The sequence below is a fragment of the Triturus cristatus genome, chromosome 4_2, assembly GCF_964204655.1.
Source record: "Triturus cristatus chromosome 4_2, aTriCri1.1, whole genome shotgun sequence".
Classification (NCBI taxonomy): Eukaryota; Metazoa; Chordata; class Amphibia; order Caudata; family Salamandridae; genus Triturus; species Triturus cristatus.
Window position 1 is genome coordinate 130,009,521 of NC_140586.1, and position 23,576 is coordinate 130,033,096.

Sequence of the window (23,576 nt, forward strand, 5' to 3'; positions counted from 1 at the left end):
TTCCCGTTCTCTCTGTCCTCGCCCTCAGTACGTGCTGAAGGAGTTGTAGCGAGGTGTCCCCGAGCCCAGCCGACACACTCACTGCACCAGGGCGCATGATGACTATTCTCTACCGCAGGGTAGGAGAGTAGAGTGCTTGCTTCTAGTATAGGACTAGTTGTGGATTGGAAGCCAGCTGGGTCCCCACATGCCAGCACTGGTTTGGAGCGTGATATGAATCAGTGTCTAGAACCTAAGCTTGTAAACAAGAGGCTGATCCTTGGCGGGGGAAGCTCCTTCCCTCCAGGGCTGCTGGCGTGTGCCGGCCGTTTCCAGTAAAGCACGTGACCCTCGCCTCCTTCTACTGGAAATGGAAACTGAAAGTGGAGCGACTCGCTGGTAGCGCAGACTCTGATTGGCTAACAGTATTCTGGCTCCCACTGAGCCACAGGCAGCGATTGGTTAAAAATATCAGCTCTTTAATAGCTTTCCTGAGGACACAAAGAGCACAAGTGAGACTGGTGTCTTTTTTTCAAATGAAGCATTGGCAAAGCCAGACAGTTTTGCCTAGTAACATGCAGACGCGGAACGGCCATAGGGCTAAAAGGGCTTTAGCTCCCCTCCCCACGACGTGTGTTAGCCGGGGCGCCTCTTGCGGTTACAAGCATCTGCGCGCAAGCGCACAACTCACGGGACCTTAGGCTGTACATGCCCTGTCTCTGTAAGCTGTAGTCAGTCAAGCTTTAATTTATAGCTTAGCTCGCCGATGCACTTCCTGTTTCAATATTGACTTTGTGCATTCCATGGAATGGAAAGCGGAGGCTGATAAGCAGAGATTTACTTTTAAAACCTGTTCTACGTTTGTGGGGCTGTTGCTCGTTTGGAGAGTGTGCTCTGTGGCGCTCGTACCTGCCTGGGCTGAGCTGCTGGACTTGGGGCTCGGTTGCTGTCTGTCTTCCCTGCCGCCGTTTAGAGCCCACCGGCCGCAGTTGGGGCAGACTACAGCTCCCAGGGTGCTTAGCGGCACCAAGTCACTTCCCTGCTGCATCGCGCCCGGAGGCGCTGAAAAAGGAGAGGCTCCCTCGGTGGAGCAGCTCTGTTGCCCGTTTGGAAAGTGTGCGCTGTGGCGCTCGTATCTGCCTGGGCTGTGCTGCTGGGCTTGGGGCTCGGTTGCTGTCTGTCTTCCCTGCCGCCGTTTAGAGCCCACCGGCCGCAGTTGGGGGAGACTACAGCTCCCAGGGTGCTTAGCGGCACCACGTCACTTCCCTGCTGCATCGCGCCCGGAGGCCCTGAAAAAGGAGAGGCTCCTTCCGTGCCGCGAGACGCGCGCGGGTGTCACCGGAAGAAGCCCGGGACAAGGGCGGGGCCGTCTTGGGCCGTCAGGGGTCGGAAGAGGCCGGGCCGAGCCACCCCTCTGAGATCGACGGTGAGTTAAGGTTCTGCAGCTGTGGGCAGGGAGTTGACTATGGTGAAAAGGAAAGTTACAGGAGCCAAGCACAATGGGGGGACAGGGGCAACACTGGACTCATACTTAGTTCGAGCTGCAAGTGTGTTAACTGCAGAGATAGAGCGAACTGAAAGGCGACTGTCTATGGAGGTAGCTAATGTTACATCAGCTGTAATCCACAACTCCAGTGAGATCCCCGACGCTCAAATGCAAATACCATCACCTTTATTATTGCCGGGGATACCTAGAGACTTGGTGGACAGGTCCGTAATAATGGCCTCCTCCATTTTTGCCTCCGAAGAGCAGACGGAGCATAGGTCCTTGATAGTTCTCCCAGATGAAACGTCTATTGTCGTTCCCTCCCCAACAGCACCTACCTTGGCCAGGCGCACAAGAAGGGGAGGACTGATACCAGCCACGAAAAAGCAACAACTGGGAAAGGTCTCTAAAGTTGGGACGGCTTTTTCATCATGCCCCGAGGTTCTATCTAAAAAAACTCTGGGCAGGCATCAAAGAGAAAATTGACTCTATTATGGCCCCTTGGATTAGCAGATTGGACTCTATTGCTGACACGGTTATAGTGTTAGAACAAAAGATTAACCGCATTTTCCCATCTGCTCAACCCTTTTTAGATCCTTTGGTCACTTCTAGTGCCCCTGAACAGCCGGTGTTGCTAGGGGCTACATCGACCACGGAGCCTTCTCTTACCAGCAACGCCACATTTTTACCATCTATAGTGGGCTGTTCCAGCGACGTCCCAGAACTAACTGTCCTGTCCGAGAACATAATCCCCCAAATGCACTTGCCGCTAATTTAGTCTACACAAATATTGCTCCACAATTCGATACTGGGATCTTCCGCGAACCAATTCCAGGAAAAAGATTCACACTAGTAAAGGAAGCCTCGCCCCTGGTTCTTGTCCTCGCTAATGTCCCTCTCTTGAGACCAGACCAAATAGAGTCATCAACCACCCTGATGGACAAAGCCTTACATTGGTTAACCAACAATATGAACATTAATGAACGGGTGGTTTTCAACTAGCTAAAGAGATCATTATGGCTAGACGTGTTCCATGGGTGGGCGCTGGCGTGAAGAAGTTCAAAGGGGATTGCATTGTTGTTAACTTTTCTAGTGTGAATGTACTCCCTAATGTACTTGCTAACTTGTTGCCCCCCAGAAGAGGACCCCTGGTATAATCCCCTGGTATAATTCCTTTAACAATGGTTTTTTTCCAACCTAGTTCCTTAAGGACAAATGTAAGCTTCAAGCTTCCTTGTATACAGAATGGTCTGCCACACAGGAGGGCATTACCAAGTTATGCAAGTGAACTTAGTTTAGATAATAGATTCACAGCTCTCACTGATCTGGAGGAGTGCGATTGACTCAGGGAGGTTGGCAGGGTGCTAGTATTGGATCCCCCTGTAAGCACTCCACAGATCAAAGATCCGTTAAAAAACCCACCTAGTAGTAGTTCTTTACCCACCCTTCTATTGGATAATAGGAACTTAGCCTCACTAACACACTCAGGTCATAATTTAGGTCGTGAGATTACTGGTCCCCCCATGCTAGTAAGTGAAAATCCTTCACCCACTAATACTAGTAGAGAAGGTAAATTGTCTCTATTATCTTGGAACATTGCAGGTATTGGGCAAAAATTTGTGTCTGAGGATTGGGGTAATTTCATAGACAAATATGATATCTGTCTGTTACAAGAGACCTGGGCAGTGGATCCAGTTTTTCGGGTGGGGTATCTTCATTTTTACATCCCGCCATTAAAAAAAGTCAAGGGCGACCCGCTGGTGGCCTGGTGGTATGGGTCCGTCAAAACCTATGCTGTGGCATTGTCCCCGTACAATCCTCGAATAGTGACACCCTAGCTATTAAACTCACCTGGCCTCATGGGCTAACATTGGCCTTATTTAATGTTTATGCTAGAGGCTGTAGGGGTGGCCAGAGGTCAGAGGTAGTAGCCGCCTCGGATACTCAGTTGGATGCCCTCCCTGACTCTATTTCATCAATTGTGGGGGGAGACTTTAACACCACTTTTGAACCACTAGGGGTCGAGGAGCAGGAGATAGCAGCGGAGCAGGATTTGACATGGGGCATCCCAAAGCTTGAGATCCCAGTCGTCAAAAGATGGACTGACGCTGCCATCCAATTAAAAGTATTGTGTCTAGAAAGAGGTCTTAGAGCTGCTAATGGGCGCACTAGATCGGACCCATTAGGAGCTAACACCTTTGATAACGGACGCAATTGCAGCCGGATCGACTACCTGTTGGTAGATGTAAGGCTCTGGCGGTGCCTAGAGGACATGGAGATTGTATGGCGTATGGAAAGTGATCACAACCTTCTCTGTTTGGATTTCTTAATATTACCCATGGAGAGGGTTGTGAACTCGATAGAGGGTCTCATATCATGTAACTTTGTACTATCTAATAACAAGTAAAATGGAACAAGATTTGTGAACACCCTATAAAGCTGGCCGCTCTTAAAACAGAGGTTGCGAAACAAACGGCCTCCATAGGGTCTAGAGTCACTAGCCCAGATTTCCCTTTTATCATGTACGAATCTCACTTATCCCTATTTGCCAAGCTAAAAACATATTTTTTACAAAATGTTAGGTCTACGAAGCAGACCTATAAATCTAAAAAGGCTGGTTGGTTCAATGCCAATTGTAAAATGGCTCGTAAGAAACTGTGTGAAGCGCTTAAATCTAAAGATCACTCCGGGGTAAGGGAGGCCAGGGATTCCTACAGGCGGGAGCAAAGGGTGGCAAAAAGAGAATGGGACAATGACAAGTGGCAGGATTTAAGAAGAGCCTGTGCAGCCAAAGATTCCAAACAATTCCGGAACATTGTTAACTGGGATCGGGGAGGGTGCCCAGATACGCCCCAAAACAATGTAGCACAGACACAATGGCTTACTTTCTTTAAACCCCAATATGCTAGTGGCCCTTTGGGAGAAGTTCCACTTTTGATTCCTTTTAAATTTTACCGAGGCACGGTGTTTTCCCCCAAGGATGTAGATACAGCACTCGATTGTGTGTTGGGAGGGAAGGCCCCTGGAATGGATGGCATTCCAGCTGATGTCTTCTTAAGTGACAGACCAACTTGGTGCCAGTATATTGCCTTTTTGGCCAACGCAGTGGCCAATGGGTCCCCGGTGCCACCATCTTGGAAGGGAGCGGAAATCATCCCCGTATTCAAGAAGGGAGATAAATCTCTCCCAAGTAATTATAGGCCCATTAGCCTTATAGATTCTATACAGAAGGTAGTGGGCCGTTTGGTGCTAAACAAAGTTCAAATGTGGGCGGAACAAGCAAAGATTTTATCTCCATTCCAAGCTGGGTTCCGTTCCTGCATTAGCACCATAGACCAGGTTTTCCGGTTTATTACAATTTACTGGAGAACCGTGGTCTTGGGGGAAGGTTCATTATATGCTGTCTTCATTGACCTTAAGTCGGTGTTTGATTTAGTCCCACGTGGAAAATTATGGGGAGTGCTAGGGGACATGGGGATTGAGCAGGAATTGCTAACTTTACTCGTCCGCTTACATGAGGACAACTTTGCCAGGATCAGATGGGGGTTACAGGGCGAGGTTACTGACACCTTCCCAGTCGAGCGTGGCGTTCGACAGGGATGTGTGTTGGCCCCCACCCTGTTCTCGCTGTACATCAACGGGGTGGTAGAGCACCTCTCCCGAACGCCATCTGATGCCCCCACCCTGGCGGGAACTCGTGTCCCAGTCCTCATGTTTGCGGACGATACATTGATTATCTCCAGGACCCCGAGCGGGCTACAAAAGGCTGTGAACGCTTTTAGCGATTTCTGTACTCAGAGAGGACTTGAGATTAATACCTCAAAAACTAAGTTTCTGTCATTTAATCAGCATAAGTCCTTTAAGGGAAGGATACTATTAAATAACGTGCCTTTGGAACAGGTGGATGCTTTCACGTATTTAGGCATTTCCCTCCAAAAGGATATGGGCTGGAAAAATCATCTGAACCTTACAGTTCTAAAACATCATCAGCATATAGGTGCCTTGCTGATGAAACACAAAACGTCGCTTACTAAACCTATAACCCCGGCCCTAGAAATTTATAACATCAAAGTGGTGAGCTCAGCTCTATATGGAGCTGAGCTATGGGGTTTTAGCGACTTAAGACGTTTAGCCCTGGCAGAGAATAAGTTTCTTCGCTGCCTGGTCGGGGTTCCTCAAAGCACACCGATGACCCCACTTCGTTTAGATCTAGGCAGGAAGAAAATTGAGGATATGGCAAAGCTACGTCCACTCTTATACTGGAGGCGACTATGGTCCACTCCGGAGCTCTCACATTTTGTACAGGGTCTAAAAGATGTGATTGCTCTGGACCGCTTTCACAAAATAGGCTGGCTCAAAGAGATTAGAACCATACTTGCCAAACTTGACTTGTTGTGTCTCTGGGATTCCCCAGAGACCTCTGCCTTCCCCACCAAGTTGGAATTAAAGCAAAAATATTGGGAAATGTTATTTTTGTCATCATCTAGTGTGATCACAGCCACTAGTTTGTCAGGCCGGTTCTTGGATTTCAAAACCAGGCCCGTTTGTGAGTTGTTTTGGGACCTAATAGAGAAGCCACTAGATCGGAAATTATATTTCCAATTCAGGATAGGCTCCCTCCCCACCAAATCTTTCACACGTAAATGGGATTTATCCACGAGTAGCAAGTGCCACCATTGCAGGGTTGAGGACGAAACCATTCCCCACATATTTTTTGTATGTCCGCTATACGTGGCTCCGCGCCGTAAATGGCAGAGACCAGTTTGCTCTTCTCTGGGCACACGGAGCTGTACGCCTGCTTTAAGAATTTTAGGTTCCGACTGTGGTCCTAATATAGCTATTGCTGTCGCCAAGTTTCTGGGATGGTCATGGGCCATTCGCACTTGTACCTTAAAATCCTCTGCTGTTGGTCAAATTTAAATATTGATATCCTACTTATGCTGTCACGTGAGTTTTATAATTTTTATCAAGGTTTTATTATTGTTTTGGAGCTTTATTGGAATTTAATACTATTTTTAATATTGTCCTAGTGTAAATGTTTTATTGATATTGTCTTGTGATGTATGTTGTATATGTTTTTCATGCTTTTATGACAATTGTCGAAATAAAGCTTCAAATTGATTGTTTGTCTTTTTTTCCCTGAAATTGTGTCAAACTCTTAACGCCATATTGGCATAGTCTGCCACACAGTGAGTGCATTGTTTTACTTTGAATATTTTCGCTGGGGAAGGTCATGTACTACATAAAATCATTCTGTGTTTTTTATAAAAGCTGCAAGTGGCAGGAAATGTATACATTAGAATTTAGTAATAGATTTTTCAAAGGTTGTTTCGAAGGATTTGGAAGATTAACATTAATACGGAGCCCCGAGACCGCTCCAAGTGGCATGTCTAACGCTGTTTAGGGCCTCCGAGGCATCACGTTTAGTGATAATCCTGTCCCTCAAAGTGCTTGCCCTGCAGTAAAATGAAACGCCTATTTTAATTATTAATTAACATGATGCCAACGCAAACTATGCCACTAACAGAACAAGATTATTTAAATACAGAAAGGCCCGTAGAAAGAATGTTCCTAAACCATCTTCCCACTTTGATTTTATCGCACAGTAGTTAAACACGTTACATCCTTCAAGTTTAAAAACTAAAATATGTTCCTCGTATCTTTAAACACAATCTTCCTGACTATGATAAACGTGTTACTTTCTCCTGATTTGCTTGCTCTTTTCATGCCTGGCTTGAAACGTTGTGCGAGCGCGCTTCCTACGATTTTGGCATTTTTAAGCTTTTTTTTAAATTAAAAAAAAGCATAGCAGCTATTGCACAAATCCTTTTAACAAGCACTGACCAAACCAATCGCACTTGCTTGCATTTTGAGTTCTGACTAAAAGTTTTTAAGAAGCCTGCTGCAGTGAAAAGCAAAAAAAGATTGTCCTTGTATGCAGTGCATGTAAGACAAAGAATTTAATGTGTGAATTTGCACATTTTTAGGATATACAAAAGTATCTCATACCTCCGCTCTATCTAGCCTGACCTAAAAAGTTGTCAAACGCAAACACCCTGATGTGAAGACTGTTTTTTGTTTCTTTTGGATTTGCCGCTTATCGTTCCTTCCTCCTATTTTGCTTGCACAGCCCACCTCCAGTCATTGTTTGCCACTCGCCCCCCACTCTTAGCTCATTGTTGGTGGTTTAATTTAATTTTAGTGAGTTCTTGCGGTGCTAGAATAATACTGCCTCTACATCCCTTCCAAGTGTATTTTCTTAAAGTTGAAAATGGAGAATACATTAATGGAGCAAAATATGAAACCGCTCCTAACAACGAGCTAAACCAACGTAAAAAGTGTTTCTTCTGCTGCCTACTCCATATTAACACTACTTTGCTCTAATAAGATTTTTTATTGTTGTTGCTTTCTGTTCTTTACTTCGCTTGGGTGTAAAAAAGCTTTTCACAAAGGGAAAAGCCTAGAATGGTAGAGAGTGGTTCTGAATTTAAACTGGGAAAGATGTGAGGTTACAGGATGACTGTCTCCTAGGACGTTGTGCTCGAGTGCAGGAAATATGTTTAACAACTTAAAGCCTGTATATGTGTGCTGCATGGATAAACACTAAAGGTCCCAAAGGCGAGACCTATTGGCTATGCCAATGCTTGTTGTTTAAGCACTCCATGAAAGTGCATGTGATTTCCTGCTGTCTTCCTTATGTTTTTATCCCCCTTCGTTCTGTCTTTGTGCTTCTCTCCCACCACCTACACTTGTGTTGCTCTCTCCATTTTGTTTCTGACCACCATATTGCTCTCTTTCACCATGTGCTTATGCCCCCGACTCAACATTGCTTCCTTTCGTCCATGTTCTCTCCCAGTTGTTGCTTCATCCCCCGCCCACTCCTGCAATCAGCTCATCTATAATTATAATTATTTTTTAAAGCGATTCGAGCTCCATTTTAAAAGACAGTTTTTGTGCTACTTTTTAAAATGTACTGATCAGTCTCGGATTGGTAAATAAAAGACAAAACGATGACCTTTGTAAGTGCATGCATGCGCGTTGAAAGTATGCACGTGGCCTCCATATTTTTAGCTGTTATGGAGTGATGCACGTTGGTTCCAAGAGCAGCACCTGCAGGCAGTAGTTTGTAGCAGATAGGGACATGGGCCTTAGCCTCCACCCCGTCAGGATGCTGCGACACTTACAGTTCATAGAGGAACACCATGATAAAATGTAACTACACGTCACGAAGCTCCTGGATATTCATTTGAACAGTGGTTTACAGGTTTCCTGCCGGCAAAGAAAAATACACATCTAAATTATCTTTAGAGCAAACGTTTATTAGTGCAATTCAAACATGAGCACATGTCCATGCCTGTTTAAGAAGGCAGAGAAAAGGGACATAGCCTATACAGTTTAGCACAGTGAGGAACCACAGCACGCGCTGACTCTGTATTCTAGTAGTGACCGCAGCATCAGTGTGCGGCATTCTATTTAATTTTATGGCAAGACCGGAGGCTCCTAGTATGCCTTCTTATCTTGCTTTATTTTCTACAGCAGCCAAGATAAGTAAAAGATACTACAGTTCCCAGAGGGCCAAGCAGAACAACTGGCCAATGGGAACACGATAAAACAAAACCTTATAACCAATCAGGGCATAACACAATGTGTAACGTCACAATCTGACTGCAAACATCCCTCTTTTCTGGCTGCTCGCAGTCAGATAAGTGACTTTTCTTTGTTGCTCTTCCGTTTATTTCAATATTTGATTTATTGGTGTCATATTGTGCTGTTTTCTACACATGTTACATTTTCTCTCCATATGGCGCTCGACGCTGCCTCATTAGCGCTTGTGATTGTTTCTTGTGGTACATTACGTTATTGTTTCCCCCCATGCGCGCGGGTTGCATTTCGTTGCAACCGTCGCGCAGTGCCGGTTTCTCCCGCTGCTTTCCCTCATAGAGTGTGCGTTTCCTTACCGTTTCGGCGGTTGGTAGCAGAGCTTATGTCGGCTCGTTTGGCTTCACCGGAGCTTCTGTTCCTTGTGCTGCTACGCCCAGAAAGGGAGTGTCTCACTAGTGTCCCCGTCCTTTGCTGTAAATTTTAACCCTTGCCTCACTTTGTTCCTTCTCCTCACAAGCTATGGAAATTGAAAGCTCTCCTGGTTCAGGCCGGTAACATGAAGAAGGCGAAGCCTTAAAAAATGACTTGAATACATTTATTAATACTTTGGTGGAGTCTGCAGTTGAATCGTCCGTGAGACGTTTTTCTAAAGGCATTGAGAATTCCATAATGAGTCTGTTGTTTAAAGCATTGGCCCAGTCTGTGGGGGATAGCAGAAAAAGAAAGGTGTCTCCCTCTGCTTCTATTTCGGTTTCAAAAACTGCATCACTTTTGAATAGCAAGGTTTCCTCGCAATTGATTGAGGATTATGTGCCTCCCAGACCTCCTTCTAAGGAGGGGTTATTAAACTCAGGTGGTAAACGCAAAGATAAATTGAAGCATAGAGGTACCCAAAAAGTTGGTTATTTTCACCATATTAGACACGGACGATGACATGGATGACGCAGATGATTTATTTGTTGTGTCTGACCCTCCCTCCACTCCTGCTAAAAAACCAAAGTCAGATTCTTTTAATTTTGAACCGGTCTTGGACTCGGAAGGGGTTTCCATGTTCGATCCTTCTTCCATTCGACACCCTAATTCCACCGAGTGGTTTCCAGCCTCCCACGTAGGTGATTATATTTCCGCCACACTTCGTCTACCTTTGGAGGCTTCTGCTAGATCTAGGTTGAAGTCTGAGTGTCCTAAACCCTCCTTAGCTGAGAAAGTTGCCATTGTACCTGCTATTGACCAACTTTTACTCACCTTTTTCTCAAAGTTTGGCAAGGACCCGCGCAAAGGGGTGGACAAAGCCTGGTCCACCTGCCAGGATAAATTACTTGATGTTGTGGGTCCTTTGGCTCGTATCTTTGATTTGGCTGAATCTGCTCGCCTGGAGGGTTCTGAGTTGTCTGCAGAAGATATCTCCTTGTGGGTCCAGCGAGCCTTTTGTCTTTTAGGGAATGCAAATGCTGCGGTTACACATGAACGCCGCAAAGGGCTGTTGATTAAACTTGACCACAAATTGCCCAATTTGGCTGCTCAAGATCCTGGTATTGAAGTGAATGGTCTTTTCTTTGGTGATTCATTAGTTAAGGACCTCAGCAGATTTGTTTCTACTTTCGCCTCTTTAAATAAGGCGCAACAATCAATCAAAAAAGTTTTTTTATCCTCTGGTTTTTAGACGGGCCGGCAGAGGAAGGGGTCGCTCTTCCGGCCGTTCTTTTTCCAATCAAGGCTCCAGAGGTTCCTTCTACTCCGGTTTCCAAGACTACAAACCCCAATTCTACCCGCAAAGAGGCCGTGGATACAGAGGTCGGGTCAAAAGAATTTCCACAACAACCAACAAGGTGGGTCCTTTACCACCTGCCCCTGTAGGAGGTCATCTAAAAATGTTTCTACAAAAGTGGCAGTCTCTCCCCGCAGATCCTTGGGTTCTCAATACAGTTCAAGGCTATCTTATAGAGCTTTATGCGCTGCCTTCCCAAACTGTGTTCCCTCCTCCTCTGGTGTTCTCGACGGAAATGTCTCAGCTCATTTCCCTGGAGATACAAGGCCTCCTCCAAAAACAAGCAATTCAAATCTCCCCCTTGGATACTACCGATTTTCTCAGTTCTATTTTCCTGGTGCAGAAAAAGAACAAAAAGATGCGTCCAGTGATAAATCTGAAATGGTTCAACCAGTTTGTGGTATATCGCCACTTCAAAATGGAGACCATCATCCACTTATGAGATACCCTACGTCCAAACGACTGGATGATCAGGTTAGATTTGCAGGACGCTTACCTCACCATTCCGATTCATCCTTCTCATACCAAATTTCTTCAATTCCAATGGCTAGGCATAACCTATCGCTTCACTTCTCTTCCTTTCGGTCTGTCGTCGGCACCATGGTGCTTTACGAAAGTTATGAAACCAGTGGTGGCCTTCCTTCGATCCCTGGGGATCAGGCTTATAATTTATCTAGACGACATTCTGATAATGAACACCGACAAACAGCTTCTTCTGTCCGAGCTCAATGTTACTCAATCTCGTCTCCAAGATCTGGGTTTTCTCATCAATCTCGACAAGTCCATGCTCATTCCTTCCCAGCACATAGAGTTCTTGAGCTTCCTCGTGGACTCTTCCACAGCGTTTCTCCGACTCCCACAATCAAAGGTCTCAACCATCAAGTCAGAGATCTCTCGTGTGCTTCGGACCTCCCTCATTTCTCTCAGATCTCTCGCAAGAATCGTAGGCCTTCTCTCCGCTTCCATCCAAGCCATCTTTCCAGGTCCCCTCTATTATCGGGCCCTTCAACGTCTAAAAATCAGACATCTTCGACAAGGGTTAGCCTACGAAGATCTTATTCCTGTAGATCAAGAATCTCGCGTCTAACTTCAGTGGTGGATCGACCATTTAGATGCCTGGAACGGGCGAACTATCTTCGCTTCGGCCCCAGATCTTGTGTTAGAATCAGATGCAAGCCTGTCGGGTTGGGGCGCCCGTTGTGGACCAATCTCGACTGGCGGTACATGGTCTCGAGAGGAGTCGAAATTGCACATCAATTGTATAGAGATGCTTGCAGGCTCCTTTGCGATCCAAAACCCTACAAAAAACAGGGTTCGGTGTTCCATTCTCCTGCGTATGGACAATGTTTCTGCGGTGCGCTACATCAACCATCTAGGTGGCACCAAATCCAAGCCCCTTGCAGAACTGGCAAAGAGCCTTTGGGAGTAGTGTTTCTCAAACCAACTATCGCTGACAGCGGAGGATCTCCCAGGAGATCTCAATTCTATAGCAGATTGGCATTCTCGCTACCTTCGGGGCTCCAGCGATTGGATGCTTCTTCCATCCGTCTTCCAATCTCTATCTCGAATATGGGGCACTTTTTATATCGATCTTTTTGCTTCTCGCCTCAACACCCAATTACCTCAGTACTTCAGTTGGCGTCCAGATCCTTCGGCTCTAGCTACGGATGCTTTTCTTCAGGATTGGTCCCTCCATCTCAATTATGCTTTTCCTCCTTTTCTCATGATCAACAGAGTACTTTCTCAAGTACGTCACCAATTGACGACCTTGGTTATCGTGGTTCCTTTCTGGCAGTCTCAGATTTGGTTCCCTTCACTTCTGAAAATGGCAATGGATTTCCCAGTTCTCCTCCCTGTTCGCAACGATTTACTTCTGAACCCCTTAGGTCTCTCACACAGTCTCATTCTGGACAACTCGCTGGTTCTGTCGGCTTGGAAAGTTTCGGGCCTGTCCCTCCTGACCTCCTCATTTCAGAGGAAGCTTCTTTCTTTATCAGCAAACCCTGGGCCCCAGGGACCTCCAAGGCTTATAAATCCGCTTGGTCTTTATGGGCAAGCAGGTGTCTGGAAAGACATGTCGATCCCCTTTCAGGCCCTCTGAAATTTGTGGTCAACTTCTTGGCATCTGAAGCCAGCGCATGCAAGTCCTACAGAACGGTCAATTTGTACAGATCGGCCATTTCCCTTAATCATACCCCGATCGACGGCAAGCCTGTTGGTGTTTACCCTTGAGCTGTCACCTTCTGAGAGGAGTCCGGTTTTCCAAACATTCGTTGGCTAAGTATTCAAATTAATGGGATGTTAATGTAGTTCTTAAGTTATTTTCTGACTGGCCAGACAATTCTGCTCTTTCCCTAAAAATGTTATCTGCTAAGCTTACCATGTTACTATATCTTGTTTCTATCAAATGTGTCTCAGACGTGAGAGCATTAGATATTTCCTCTCGTCAGTTTTCTCCTCAAGGTGTTTTGTTTCAGATTAACAGACAAACAAAAACAAACAAACTCTGTTGTTTATCCTTATTTCCCTTCTCATCCTAAATTGTGTGTAGGTCAATGCCTAAATGTTTATGAACAAAGAACCTCTGATCTCAGAACGTCCTTTCACTCCCAGCCCCATCTTCCTGTCTCCTCTGTTACCCTTGCCCGTTGGGTTCGCTGGATCATGTCCCTTGCAGGCATCGACGTCTCCGTGTTCGGAGCCCATTCCACCAGGGGAGCCATGGCCTCCAAAGCTTTTTGGGCAGGCTCTCGTTTGGAGGACATTCTGAGATCAGCAGATTGGTCTAATGACAATGCTTTCCGAATGTTTTATTGCAAATCTGTTGTTACTGCTACTTCTTAAGTTGTAGAGATGCTTTGAACAAGCATAATAGGAGCCTCCGGTCTTGCCATAAAATGTAGATTTTCCTAATAGATTATGACGGAAAGTCTTAATTTTATTAAAGACACAGAGGCGAGTATTATCCCACCACAACACTTCTAATCTGTGTTTTTCTCCCTCCCTTCAGCGACTCCAGCATTGCCTCCTGCATCTTCGTGATGGGACTAATGGCCTGCAAGAACATCTTCCACCTTGTCTGGACGCCTATCCTTCCCGTTTGGATTCTTCTACGGTGACTCCCGCAGTTCGGCGATCCTGGTTTAATTTTGCTCTGGAGTTTTGTTCCTGGACTTTAGCTTTTTCTATGATATTTTCGATGGTTACTCTGTTTATTGACTCTATCGGAGATGCTCGCTAGTGAAAAGAGGAATGTTCGCAGTCAGATTGTGACGTTACTCATTGTGATATGCCCTGATTGGTTAAAAGGTTTTGTTTTATCGGGTTCCCATTGGCCAGTTGTTCTGCTTGCCCTCTGGGAACTGTAGTATCTTTACTTATCTTGGCTGCTGTAGAAAATAAAGCAAGATAAGAAGGCATAATACTCGCCTCCGTGTCTTTAATAAAATTAAGACTTTCCGTTATAATCTATTATGAGAATCTACATTGTGCCCTCTTTTAACACTGAGCCCCGATATAGTAGGGGCACTTGCGTAATGCTGAAGGCCACAAAAGATAGGTTTGTGTTGATCAACCTTTTGTGGCCAAAAGAATTTTGCAGCAAAAGCTGCTGCAAGTGCAGCCCTGCATGAGGTTGCGTTTGTACGAAAAGCCCGCTTATTCATATAGGGTGGGCGTAACGTGGTGGGAACAGTGCAAATCACCTGTGCGATTCCACTCAAAATCAGACGATTACAGTCAGGCATAGTGGTGGGAGCCAGTACCAAACGAAAACAGGCATAAACATTGGGAAAATGGATACTGTGTGATATTTTCACGTGTGTGCGTACTTAGTGTACTTCTTTAGGTAAAATTACAAATTTTACATGTTTTACCCTTGAGTGTCAGTCTGCTTGGGAAGAATTGTACTCTAAGGTGTACCTCAAATACAAAATCACAGGATGCAGTCCTGCCAAGTACTACGCATCAGACTAACGCATTTCAGTGTGGTACTTCGCATTACCACACTGAAATGCATTGCCACGCATATGCATGTGTCTCAGCTGTCAATGAAAGTGCTGCCTAAAACTTAAGTATGGCAGTGTGCCGCCAGTGGAGTGCACGCTGCTCCTGCAGCCAGCTTAGGGATCCCAGCTGAGTTAAGGCTGATGGCAGGCTCACACTCACTCAACTCCCCGGGTGTGGCTCTCACTGCCTGTCAGCCTGACTTCATCAAGGTAGTGTGTCCAATGACTGACTGTCACTGGACGACCCCGCCCGGGACTCAACAGGAGTCAATACAGCCTGGACAAATATAACTGGAGGCGGGCCAGGCGGCAATTCCGAAATGCCACGGCGGCTCACGGCCTGAGCCTGCCTGCTGCTTCCAGCCTTGCAGAGCAGAGTAGTGACTCTGCTCACAGATCTGACTCAATGTTAACTACACTGCATTCAGGATCAGACTGGATTGCCCCCCAATTCCTACACTGACTGCCTTCAATTATGGAGCTCCACCCACCACAGTCTTCGAGTCCGGACAGACTCATCTGCAGCCTCGGCCCAAATAAGTACCTGCGGGTGTTAATATAATACCACAAATGGCGACTCCTGTTGACTCCAGACTCTCTGGTCACTCTGATTCCTAATGCAGATCTATTTTTTAGCGCACCTGCCCTTATACTACACGAAGCTTAGAACATGAACTCACCCCAGGTACCTAGCAGAACAGAAGTGTCTTGGAGATGCAGGTGGCGATGGAAGCCGTGCCTCGTGACCAGAGCTCTCTAGTGCTTCTCTCACGAGTCATCCCTGGTCGCAGTCTGTTCATGTAAAGGCTGGAATTTTGGCCTCTCCGGGAAGTTCTCGCCCGCCGAGGTCACTGGCCCAAACAGCCCATCGATCCCTGCTGCAGCTCCATCCATGGGCCTCGGCTCCTCTTTGTTGGCGTTGAGGTGCTCGTAATTAGGGTGATAAAAATACAGTAACTCGAAACTTCTGAGAACGTGGGAGTGCCCAGCCTCTTAACCTTAAAGGCCCTGGCGCCACCGAGGGCACAAGCCTTGGCTGCTTATGAACATAGGAAAATCACAATCTTTTCATGGGAAAATTGTGATTTTCAACTTCTTTCTCTCCGATACAGGCAGGGGGCGTAAGGGAGGCACAACAAAGAGAAATATCTTTATTTCTCCCTGTTTTTCCTTTTTCTATGTATGCAATAGAAAGAGGAAAAAGCCTCTTATGATTGTTTCTGTTCAGGAAGGTTTCCCTTCCTGCACAGAAATAATCATACCGGCAACGCAGGCACCCTTGCACCATGGTGCAAAGGGGCCTGCGTTGGCGCACGGCAGCCCATTGTACATCAGCGTAGGGGAAAAGGACTGAAATGCGCTGTATCTGATAGATACGGCGCATTCCTGCCCTTTTCTTTTACCGTGGCGCAGGAAGGCCTGTGGCGCTGCCCTATGGTAAAACCTCATTAATAAGGCCCCTAGAATCTAACACCTTGATTGGAAACACAGACAGACAGCCGCCCATCAGCGCAAGAGCATAGAAAGGCGGCACACCACCTCACTGCTAAAAGGAAGGAGAAAAAGTAGATCAGCAGAGTCTTTACCCTACTGAAAAACCCAGTGAAAAAGACAAATATTCACTTCAATTTAGCAACAAATCAGGCAATATATTTGAAACAATGCACACCTGTCAAATTACCCGCAATTTGCGGGTGTCATGTGAGATTAGGTTTAAACACCAGCAAAATGTGTATATCACCCGCAGATGCACTATCCCATCTGACTGTCTGCAATTTGATGAGAAACAAATCTCTTGCGGCTGTGCGAGAAGAATTCTTGCTTGCACAGCACTGAGTTAGAGAACTGTCACTTCATGGTCTTATAATTTATTGCAGAACCACTAAGCGACAAGTTGACACAGTGCCCACGCCACAGCGCCCCAGTACAGTGATTAGGTTTGTGCAGCAGTGTTGCATTTGCAGGCTTCAGTAAAAGCCCTGATGCATAGCTCAGTTGGCTCACTTACAACTATGGTTGATATCCTAGTGTCTTTGCCAAGGTAGCTCAAGGGAAGTATTCAAGGAAGAAAACATGTTTTCAGGAGCACCAAAGACATTGTAGCTTCTGCACGAATCCTGTGCAAACTGGCATTACTTTCAACACATTCCACGTAACAACACTGCCTAATTTGAAGTATACTAACGTTTCCCCTGGAGTGTACTGCTATCCCTTATATGGCAGGCGTTAACTGGTATTTTATGTTTTCATTGTATATCCCAAGAGTAGCCTCAGTTGTTGCCTTTTAAGCCAGGCGGACACTTTCCGTCCAATGGCTACCTGTGTTCTTGTTTAAGGAAGTACATATTTTCTGTTAAATCCTACATTCGTTTAAGAAGTTCCTACAATGTCTTGTGAAGTTTAAGCTGCTATGGAGACGTGGCGGCCGAGCTGCAGAGTGTGACGGGGCCTGCCTGTTGCAGCAGCTCTAGTTCGCCAGACTCACAAAAACAGTAATTGCCTGAGACTGAGTGCCGTTAAAATCTCCTAGTTGCACTTGCTATGCTAAAAGAATTGCTTTTTAGGCTAGCACATGGTCATGAATGATCAGATCAATGAGATCTTCTGAGCAGCTGCAGTGCCTGCCTGCCTGCCCTCTGTTACTGAGAACTGCAGCCGCGCAGTCTGTCTCCGATTAGTGCCCTTTCATATCTGGCGCTTTGCAGCAGTTTCAAGATCTTCTTAGAATTTCTCATTGCTCGAATGGGTGCAAATTTCTTATATTTATAGGTTTCCCTTGTCATCATCCCTTGATTTTGCTCGCGAGAAAGTGTCACTCATAATTACTCTGAAATTATGGAAATGTAACATATGGCAATCTGAAACCTTGGCAGCCATGAGGATGCTGCTTGTCCTCTGTGCCCTGGTGAAACAATAAATCGTGTTTAGCGTCAAACATTGTAACTGTAATCGCATTTGGACATGCGCAGTATTATTTGGGTTTTCTTAGCCAATGACGTCTTTGGCACACACCGCATGTACGTCATAGTTCAAATTCTGGCATGTTCGCACAACAGGAGTTATTTGAATCTTAGTAAATCCGTCCCTGTGTTCCCCCTCCATTCTACAAGTCTTGGTGTGCTGTATGGAGCAGTAGAAAGGCAGGCAGCCTCAGAATGAACACAAAAGGATTTCTGGAGCGGGTCCACAGACGGACCAAGCGGCGTAAAACCGCCTGCGATGTCTTCAATTTGAGAAATGGCTGAGACCTCCCAACTCTCGTGTTTGATAAATACCCAGTTTATCCACGTCCCTTATTCACCCACGCTTTGGACAAAATGTCAGCGTTGGTGCATCAGGCCTGCCAACCGGATGTCCAAACACTTGAGGCAGCCGTACGGTGTGACGACACATCCGGGACCACGCACTGTCACCCGGTTATAGCTAAGTGACGTTCTTGGGTAGGCTATGGCAGCAGTGGAACGGATTTGGGAATCCTTACTTTCCTCTGGATGAAATCAGCTGCTGCCTGCCGGCATCATATATTAATAGAGTGGCCAAGCATCCCTGATTTGCCAGGACAGTCCCAGATTTTCGTCAGCTGTCCCGGAAGATTTTGGCAATTTTGTCTCCTGTCCCGATGTTTAGAAGGGGTAGACTGTAAACAGTGAGGTACTTTTTGGGGTGATCTAAAGCTGTGCTAGTTAGCAGCAGTTATAAGTAAGCAATTTAATTAACAGGTCTGATGCTGGTTTTAGGAATTACAATGTACTTATTTCCCGAGTGCTTCTTCTGTGTTCCTATGTTGATGACCGCTGTCATTCTGCGCCGCTCCGTTGATGTAAAATTGTAGTCCTTCTGCCATTTATGCAAAAAGCCCAGTTTTTGGTTCTGAAGATCTGGTCACCCTATATATTTAGAACCCAAGTTATGTTCACTCTGGGGCCACAAACAGTACAATATAACGAATTTCTTTTTCAAATGGGAGTTCTGAGACAGTAAGATAAACACACCTTGAAATGACACAGCCAGAAATACATCACAGCTAAGGAAGGCTTATTTTTACATCGTTCGATGACGCTGCCAGGCCCCTTTAATAGTGCACAGCTCTGACTTGATTCCAGATTGGCAGACAGAGGTCAAGCCAGGTGCTGGCAGGGACTTGTGAACAGGCAAGTGGAATCAACACAAACATTTACTACACAAATTACAATGCCACGGAAATAGTTCACTTTTCAGAGTGGTCTTCAAATTTTGGTTTGATGTACTCCTTGTACATGGAATATAAGACACCTATAACAAAGAGATAGACAAGATATACAACATTAGCATGACAATGTCTACTAAAGCGTGTAACAGGTCTTTTTAATGCAGTCGTCACCTAAATGTGTTTTATTTCTCACATTAGGTCTGGCACAGGGGCTTGTCAGTAGCTCTCTGGAGAAGAACACAGTAGTGTTGGACTGTTCAGCCTGGTACTCTAGCGCTGTCAGATGGGCCACTTGAAGGGCCAGTGTGTGGGAGACTGGTTTTGTGATCCCGGGGGTTAGGATTTCCAACACTTTAAAATTAGTGTTACCATGTTGAGCAATAGGCAAATGTTTTAAAAAAAAAAATGTTAATTTGTACCCCCATTAATGGATTTTTGAAAAAATATATATTTAATAAAAATAAATCTGGCCATACGAAATAAAAAATGTGCATCCCGCATCGACATACCAACTAATAGACACCACATTATTGATTTATCACTACATCAATGTATCATAAATACTACTATATTGATTAAAACTACTACTACATTGTCTCGGCTTGGTTACTGGTAAACGTACTTCGGATAAAGTTAGTTCAGTCTCAATGTAACTTTAGTGTGGAAAATAGAGAGAAACCCCTCAGACCAAGGGGACAGGGTTTAACCAACCAAACAGCACAAGAGGTTCCTCTTGTTGAGTCACTAAAAAGTAAATACATTCAAATCCAGTCACAACAATCAAACTAATTTGATACCGCAGAATTTTTGAAAAAAACAGATTATTTATTTATATATTAATTAAAAAATCATACATTAAAAATATTCTTAGATAACACAATCAATGAACCGAATTAACAACAATAACATAAAAGAAAAATATGCAAAACAACATCAATGAAGGCGGAGAAATATGTTTCCCATAGATATTTGTTTGGGAAGAGTCATTAAACAGTTTGCTGACGAGAGGCAATTACCTCGAAACACGTGTCCAGGGATGGCTTTAATTTCACATACTCGTGGCGTAGGCGTACTCACCGCTGCCACTACACTATCCAGAATCCTTTGGGGTTATTTGCAAGTATGACGAGCAGTGTCGCGACCCACTACGTAAACGAGTCATTAAACAGGTTTGTCCTGAGGAAAGTGGTATATGTGGTTTAAGACCACTGAAACCCGCTGACGGAACACATAAACTCGACCCACAGTGCATGGACAATTTCCATATGTCACTTAACATTTTCCTTCACACCCAGTGACACACAAAGTGGGAGAGTATCTTCTTATGAGAAACCGATTGGAGTGTCTTTTAGATTATCCCCCTTCACTAATCTGGTTTTGCATATTTGTCCTTCATGTATTGTTAATTCGGTACACTGATTGTGCTATGTAACAATATTTTTTAATGTATGAATTTTTAATGAATATATTATTAAACCATCTATGGGTTTCTTATCAATTCCAATGGTATCAAATTAGTTTGATTGTTGCGACAGGATGTGAGTGTATTTACTTTTTAGTGATTCAGCAAAGGGAATCTCTTATGTCGTTCAATGTAATGTTAGATCAGTCTTATATATACTTTTGTTTTTTTTATAACAGCTGCTTATAACATTTTATAGTAATAAATGAAAACATAAGTTTCATCAAGATTCTTGTATGAGAACACCAATCAATATATTGTGTGTTAATATTCATCTCAGGCATGGTACCTGATTACAATCTTCCTCATTTATATCAGAAAGTATGTCGTCATGTCCTCAAACATGTATATTGCCACGTTCTCAATCATTACACATTCTTTAAATATTAAGTAGTTTATTGGCGCTAACAGTGTTTTTAGACCTCATTTCCAACAATTTCGTCTATATGCCTCATTATCTTAATTCCATTCGTCCAAGGCAGTATGGTAGCTTATCTGCCAGCGCAATCATCATTTCTGCCCACAGGGCTAAGTCTGCCACTGCACACATCATCCCACCTAATGGCATAATAGGGACTCCTTAGCCAAATCCCATTCTCACACACCCTTTCCCATGCTTATCCAGTAGGGTCAATGGGGTGAAGCCAATCTATAGCTATTCAGTGTTTTGCCCACACTACTCCCAGTATTGTGAGCTTGTGTCGTATTTTCCATTAGCCTTAGTGTAAGGTTGTTACTCTTAGTGTAAGGTTATGCTTAAGTAGAGGCTAAGCAGTGAGGGTGAGTGGAAGCTTTAGGGTTGTTGAAGCCCAGTCATGGGTCCCACGAAGGCTGATCGCAGTCCGAACTGCTGTTGGTCATGCCCAGCTCCATAGGGAACTTATTAAAGATATGAACCTCCCAGATTCATCAATACAGACTTTGGCTAAGTGCTTCGGGTAACTGGATAACTGCTTCCACCTCATTTTATCAAATGGTTCTATAGAGCAAGCAGGACGGGAAGTCATCTAGAAGGAGGAATTTTCTTTTTGAGTAACTGAGCCCACCTCCATCAAACCTTGCCATAACATAAACACCTTTGAGAAGGGTTCACCTCAGGCTACTCACACCTATAAGTTCATTCTTTCAAAACCACCAAGTCTCTGGGTTGTTGATCCCGAGATATCCACTTATCTATGCTGACTTAGTTTACTCGATTCATCTTACTGAAGGAATGAGCCAGCTCCCACTGAAGCATGTAATCCTTGCTAGAGTTGTTACCAGAAAGTTTCAGCCACATGTAAATCAATTTCAACTTCTAGATCCATAGCTATGGGGCTCCAGTAGGGTCACTGACCTTGCCCTCATTGAAGTACTGGATAACATTCAATCAACAGTTGACTAAGGTAAGGAGGGTCTCTTGGTCCTATTAAATCTCTTCTAAAATAAAGAAGATGATCCATCACAGCCTGTTGTACAGCCTGGTTTACTAAGCCAAAAGCACAAACTAGGGCCTTGTTGTTCATTAACTATACCCATGTACTCCTCCACCCTGCATCTTTCATATTGATACGCAAACTCGCAGTTGTTTTTCCCCAGCAAAAACATTTCCAAGCAGGTGAAACTTTAATTTCTCATCAAGCTCAGTGATTGTCAGAGAACTTGAATAACTTGGTCAGCTGCTTAAAAAAAGTAATCACTAGTATTTTCCACCACACTCAAACCATCTTTGGTCACACCCCTACCATCAAGAGCAGAGGGGCATATTATCAAGACAGGCGATAAAATTATCGCCACTTTAGCGGCAGAAAACTTCCACTAAAACGGCGATAATGGGCTTGATAAGATGCTCTATGGAATTCCAATTGAAGCCCATGTTAGATGTGAAGGACATCTAACCTGAGCTTAAACTGGAATTCCATAGAGCATATTATCAAGCTCATTATCGCCGTTTTAGCGGCAGTTTTGTGCCGCTAAAGCGGCGATAATTTTATCGCCTGTCTTGATAATATGCCCCAGAGTGAGAAAGCTTGGCTTCTTCATGGACAACACCCTCTTCAATAAAGCTCAACCTAATCACTCTAAGTACAATCCTGTTTCTTCTATCGTTCCACCACGAGAGCAATGGATTTGTTCCTGTTGTGCTTTCTCCTATCCTTATTTGTACGCTTGTGAATTCCTCCTGAGAAAACTGCAGTTGTTCTTTAGTAGAACTTCCAACGGTGGAGATATTCACGGGTTTCTAACAGTTAACAGAGTTTCAGGAAAATAGTTCACATCACTTCTGCCAGGTGGTCCCTTCGATGTTTATCTGTTCAGGCAAGAATTCAATGCACATGTTTGTGTCGTTTACATAAATGCTTATACAGGTCAACTACCTATGCAATAAAATCCATGTTAACCCCTTTAAGAACCCACTCTTTTTTTCATGCTTTCAATCTTGCATCAATAGTGGGATGTCGGTTTAGTTTTCCTTCACACTGATTTTGTCCTGAAGGCTCTAATGTTAGTTCTGCAGAAAACATTTCACTCACAGACCAGTGCCAAAAGAGTTGTGTGGGCGCACTAATTTATTGACAGAACTGTAACTTACCCCATGTTTGCACCTTTTTGAAGCTGCAGTCGCCCTTCACAACTAAGCAGTATGAAGCACAGGCTTGTTAGAAGTTGTACTTACTAATTAAGAAGGAAGTTTCCTATTCTAAGGTATGAGTGGGCATACTAATGTTGGTGGTATTTTTGAACAGCTTAAATGTTAGGTAGTCAAACTAGACCCATCCAAGAGCGATGTTTTAGCTTGTATACATTTGAAGCTGTGCAGTGGACTATTTGTTCAAGGAGCAGGCCTAAAGGGCTGACCCTTAGAAATCCTTTAAGAGACCAGTAGCAAGTGGTCTGTACACAAAAACTAGACTGTTATGCATTTACCCTTTATGAATTCTTAGAGAATCTAGGACAATGTGATGATGACTTGTCCTATAGCCTCCTGGAACAATCTTAAATTCAGGCAAAATAAAGTATGTTGCACATGCAGCAAGCTTTGGCAAAGCCATAAGGCCTCACGTATGCTAGATCTATTGATGTTGCCAATGTTTTTAGCCATG

At 44.6% G+C, this 23,576-nt stretch overlaps 1 protein-coding gene across 1 annotated transcript in view; it reads right to left on the reverse strand.

The window, feature by feature from the left end:
* Positions 1–8,763: 8,763 nt before the first annotated feature.
* The window catches only part of HIGD1C (HIG1 hypoxia inducible domain family member 1C), a 36,276-nt gene continuing 21,463 nt past the window's right edge, over positions 8,764–23,576 (reverse strand). Inside the window, exon 4 of the mRNA XM_085600798.1 lies at positions 8,764–19,114. Within this exon, the coding sequence (XP_085456924.1) occupies positions 19,050–19,114 (65 nt within the window). The 3' untranslated portion in view covers positions 8,764–19,049. The remainder of the gene's footprint in view (positions 19,115–23,576) is intronic.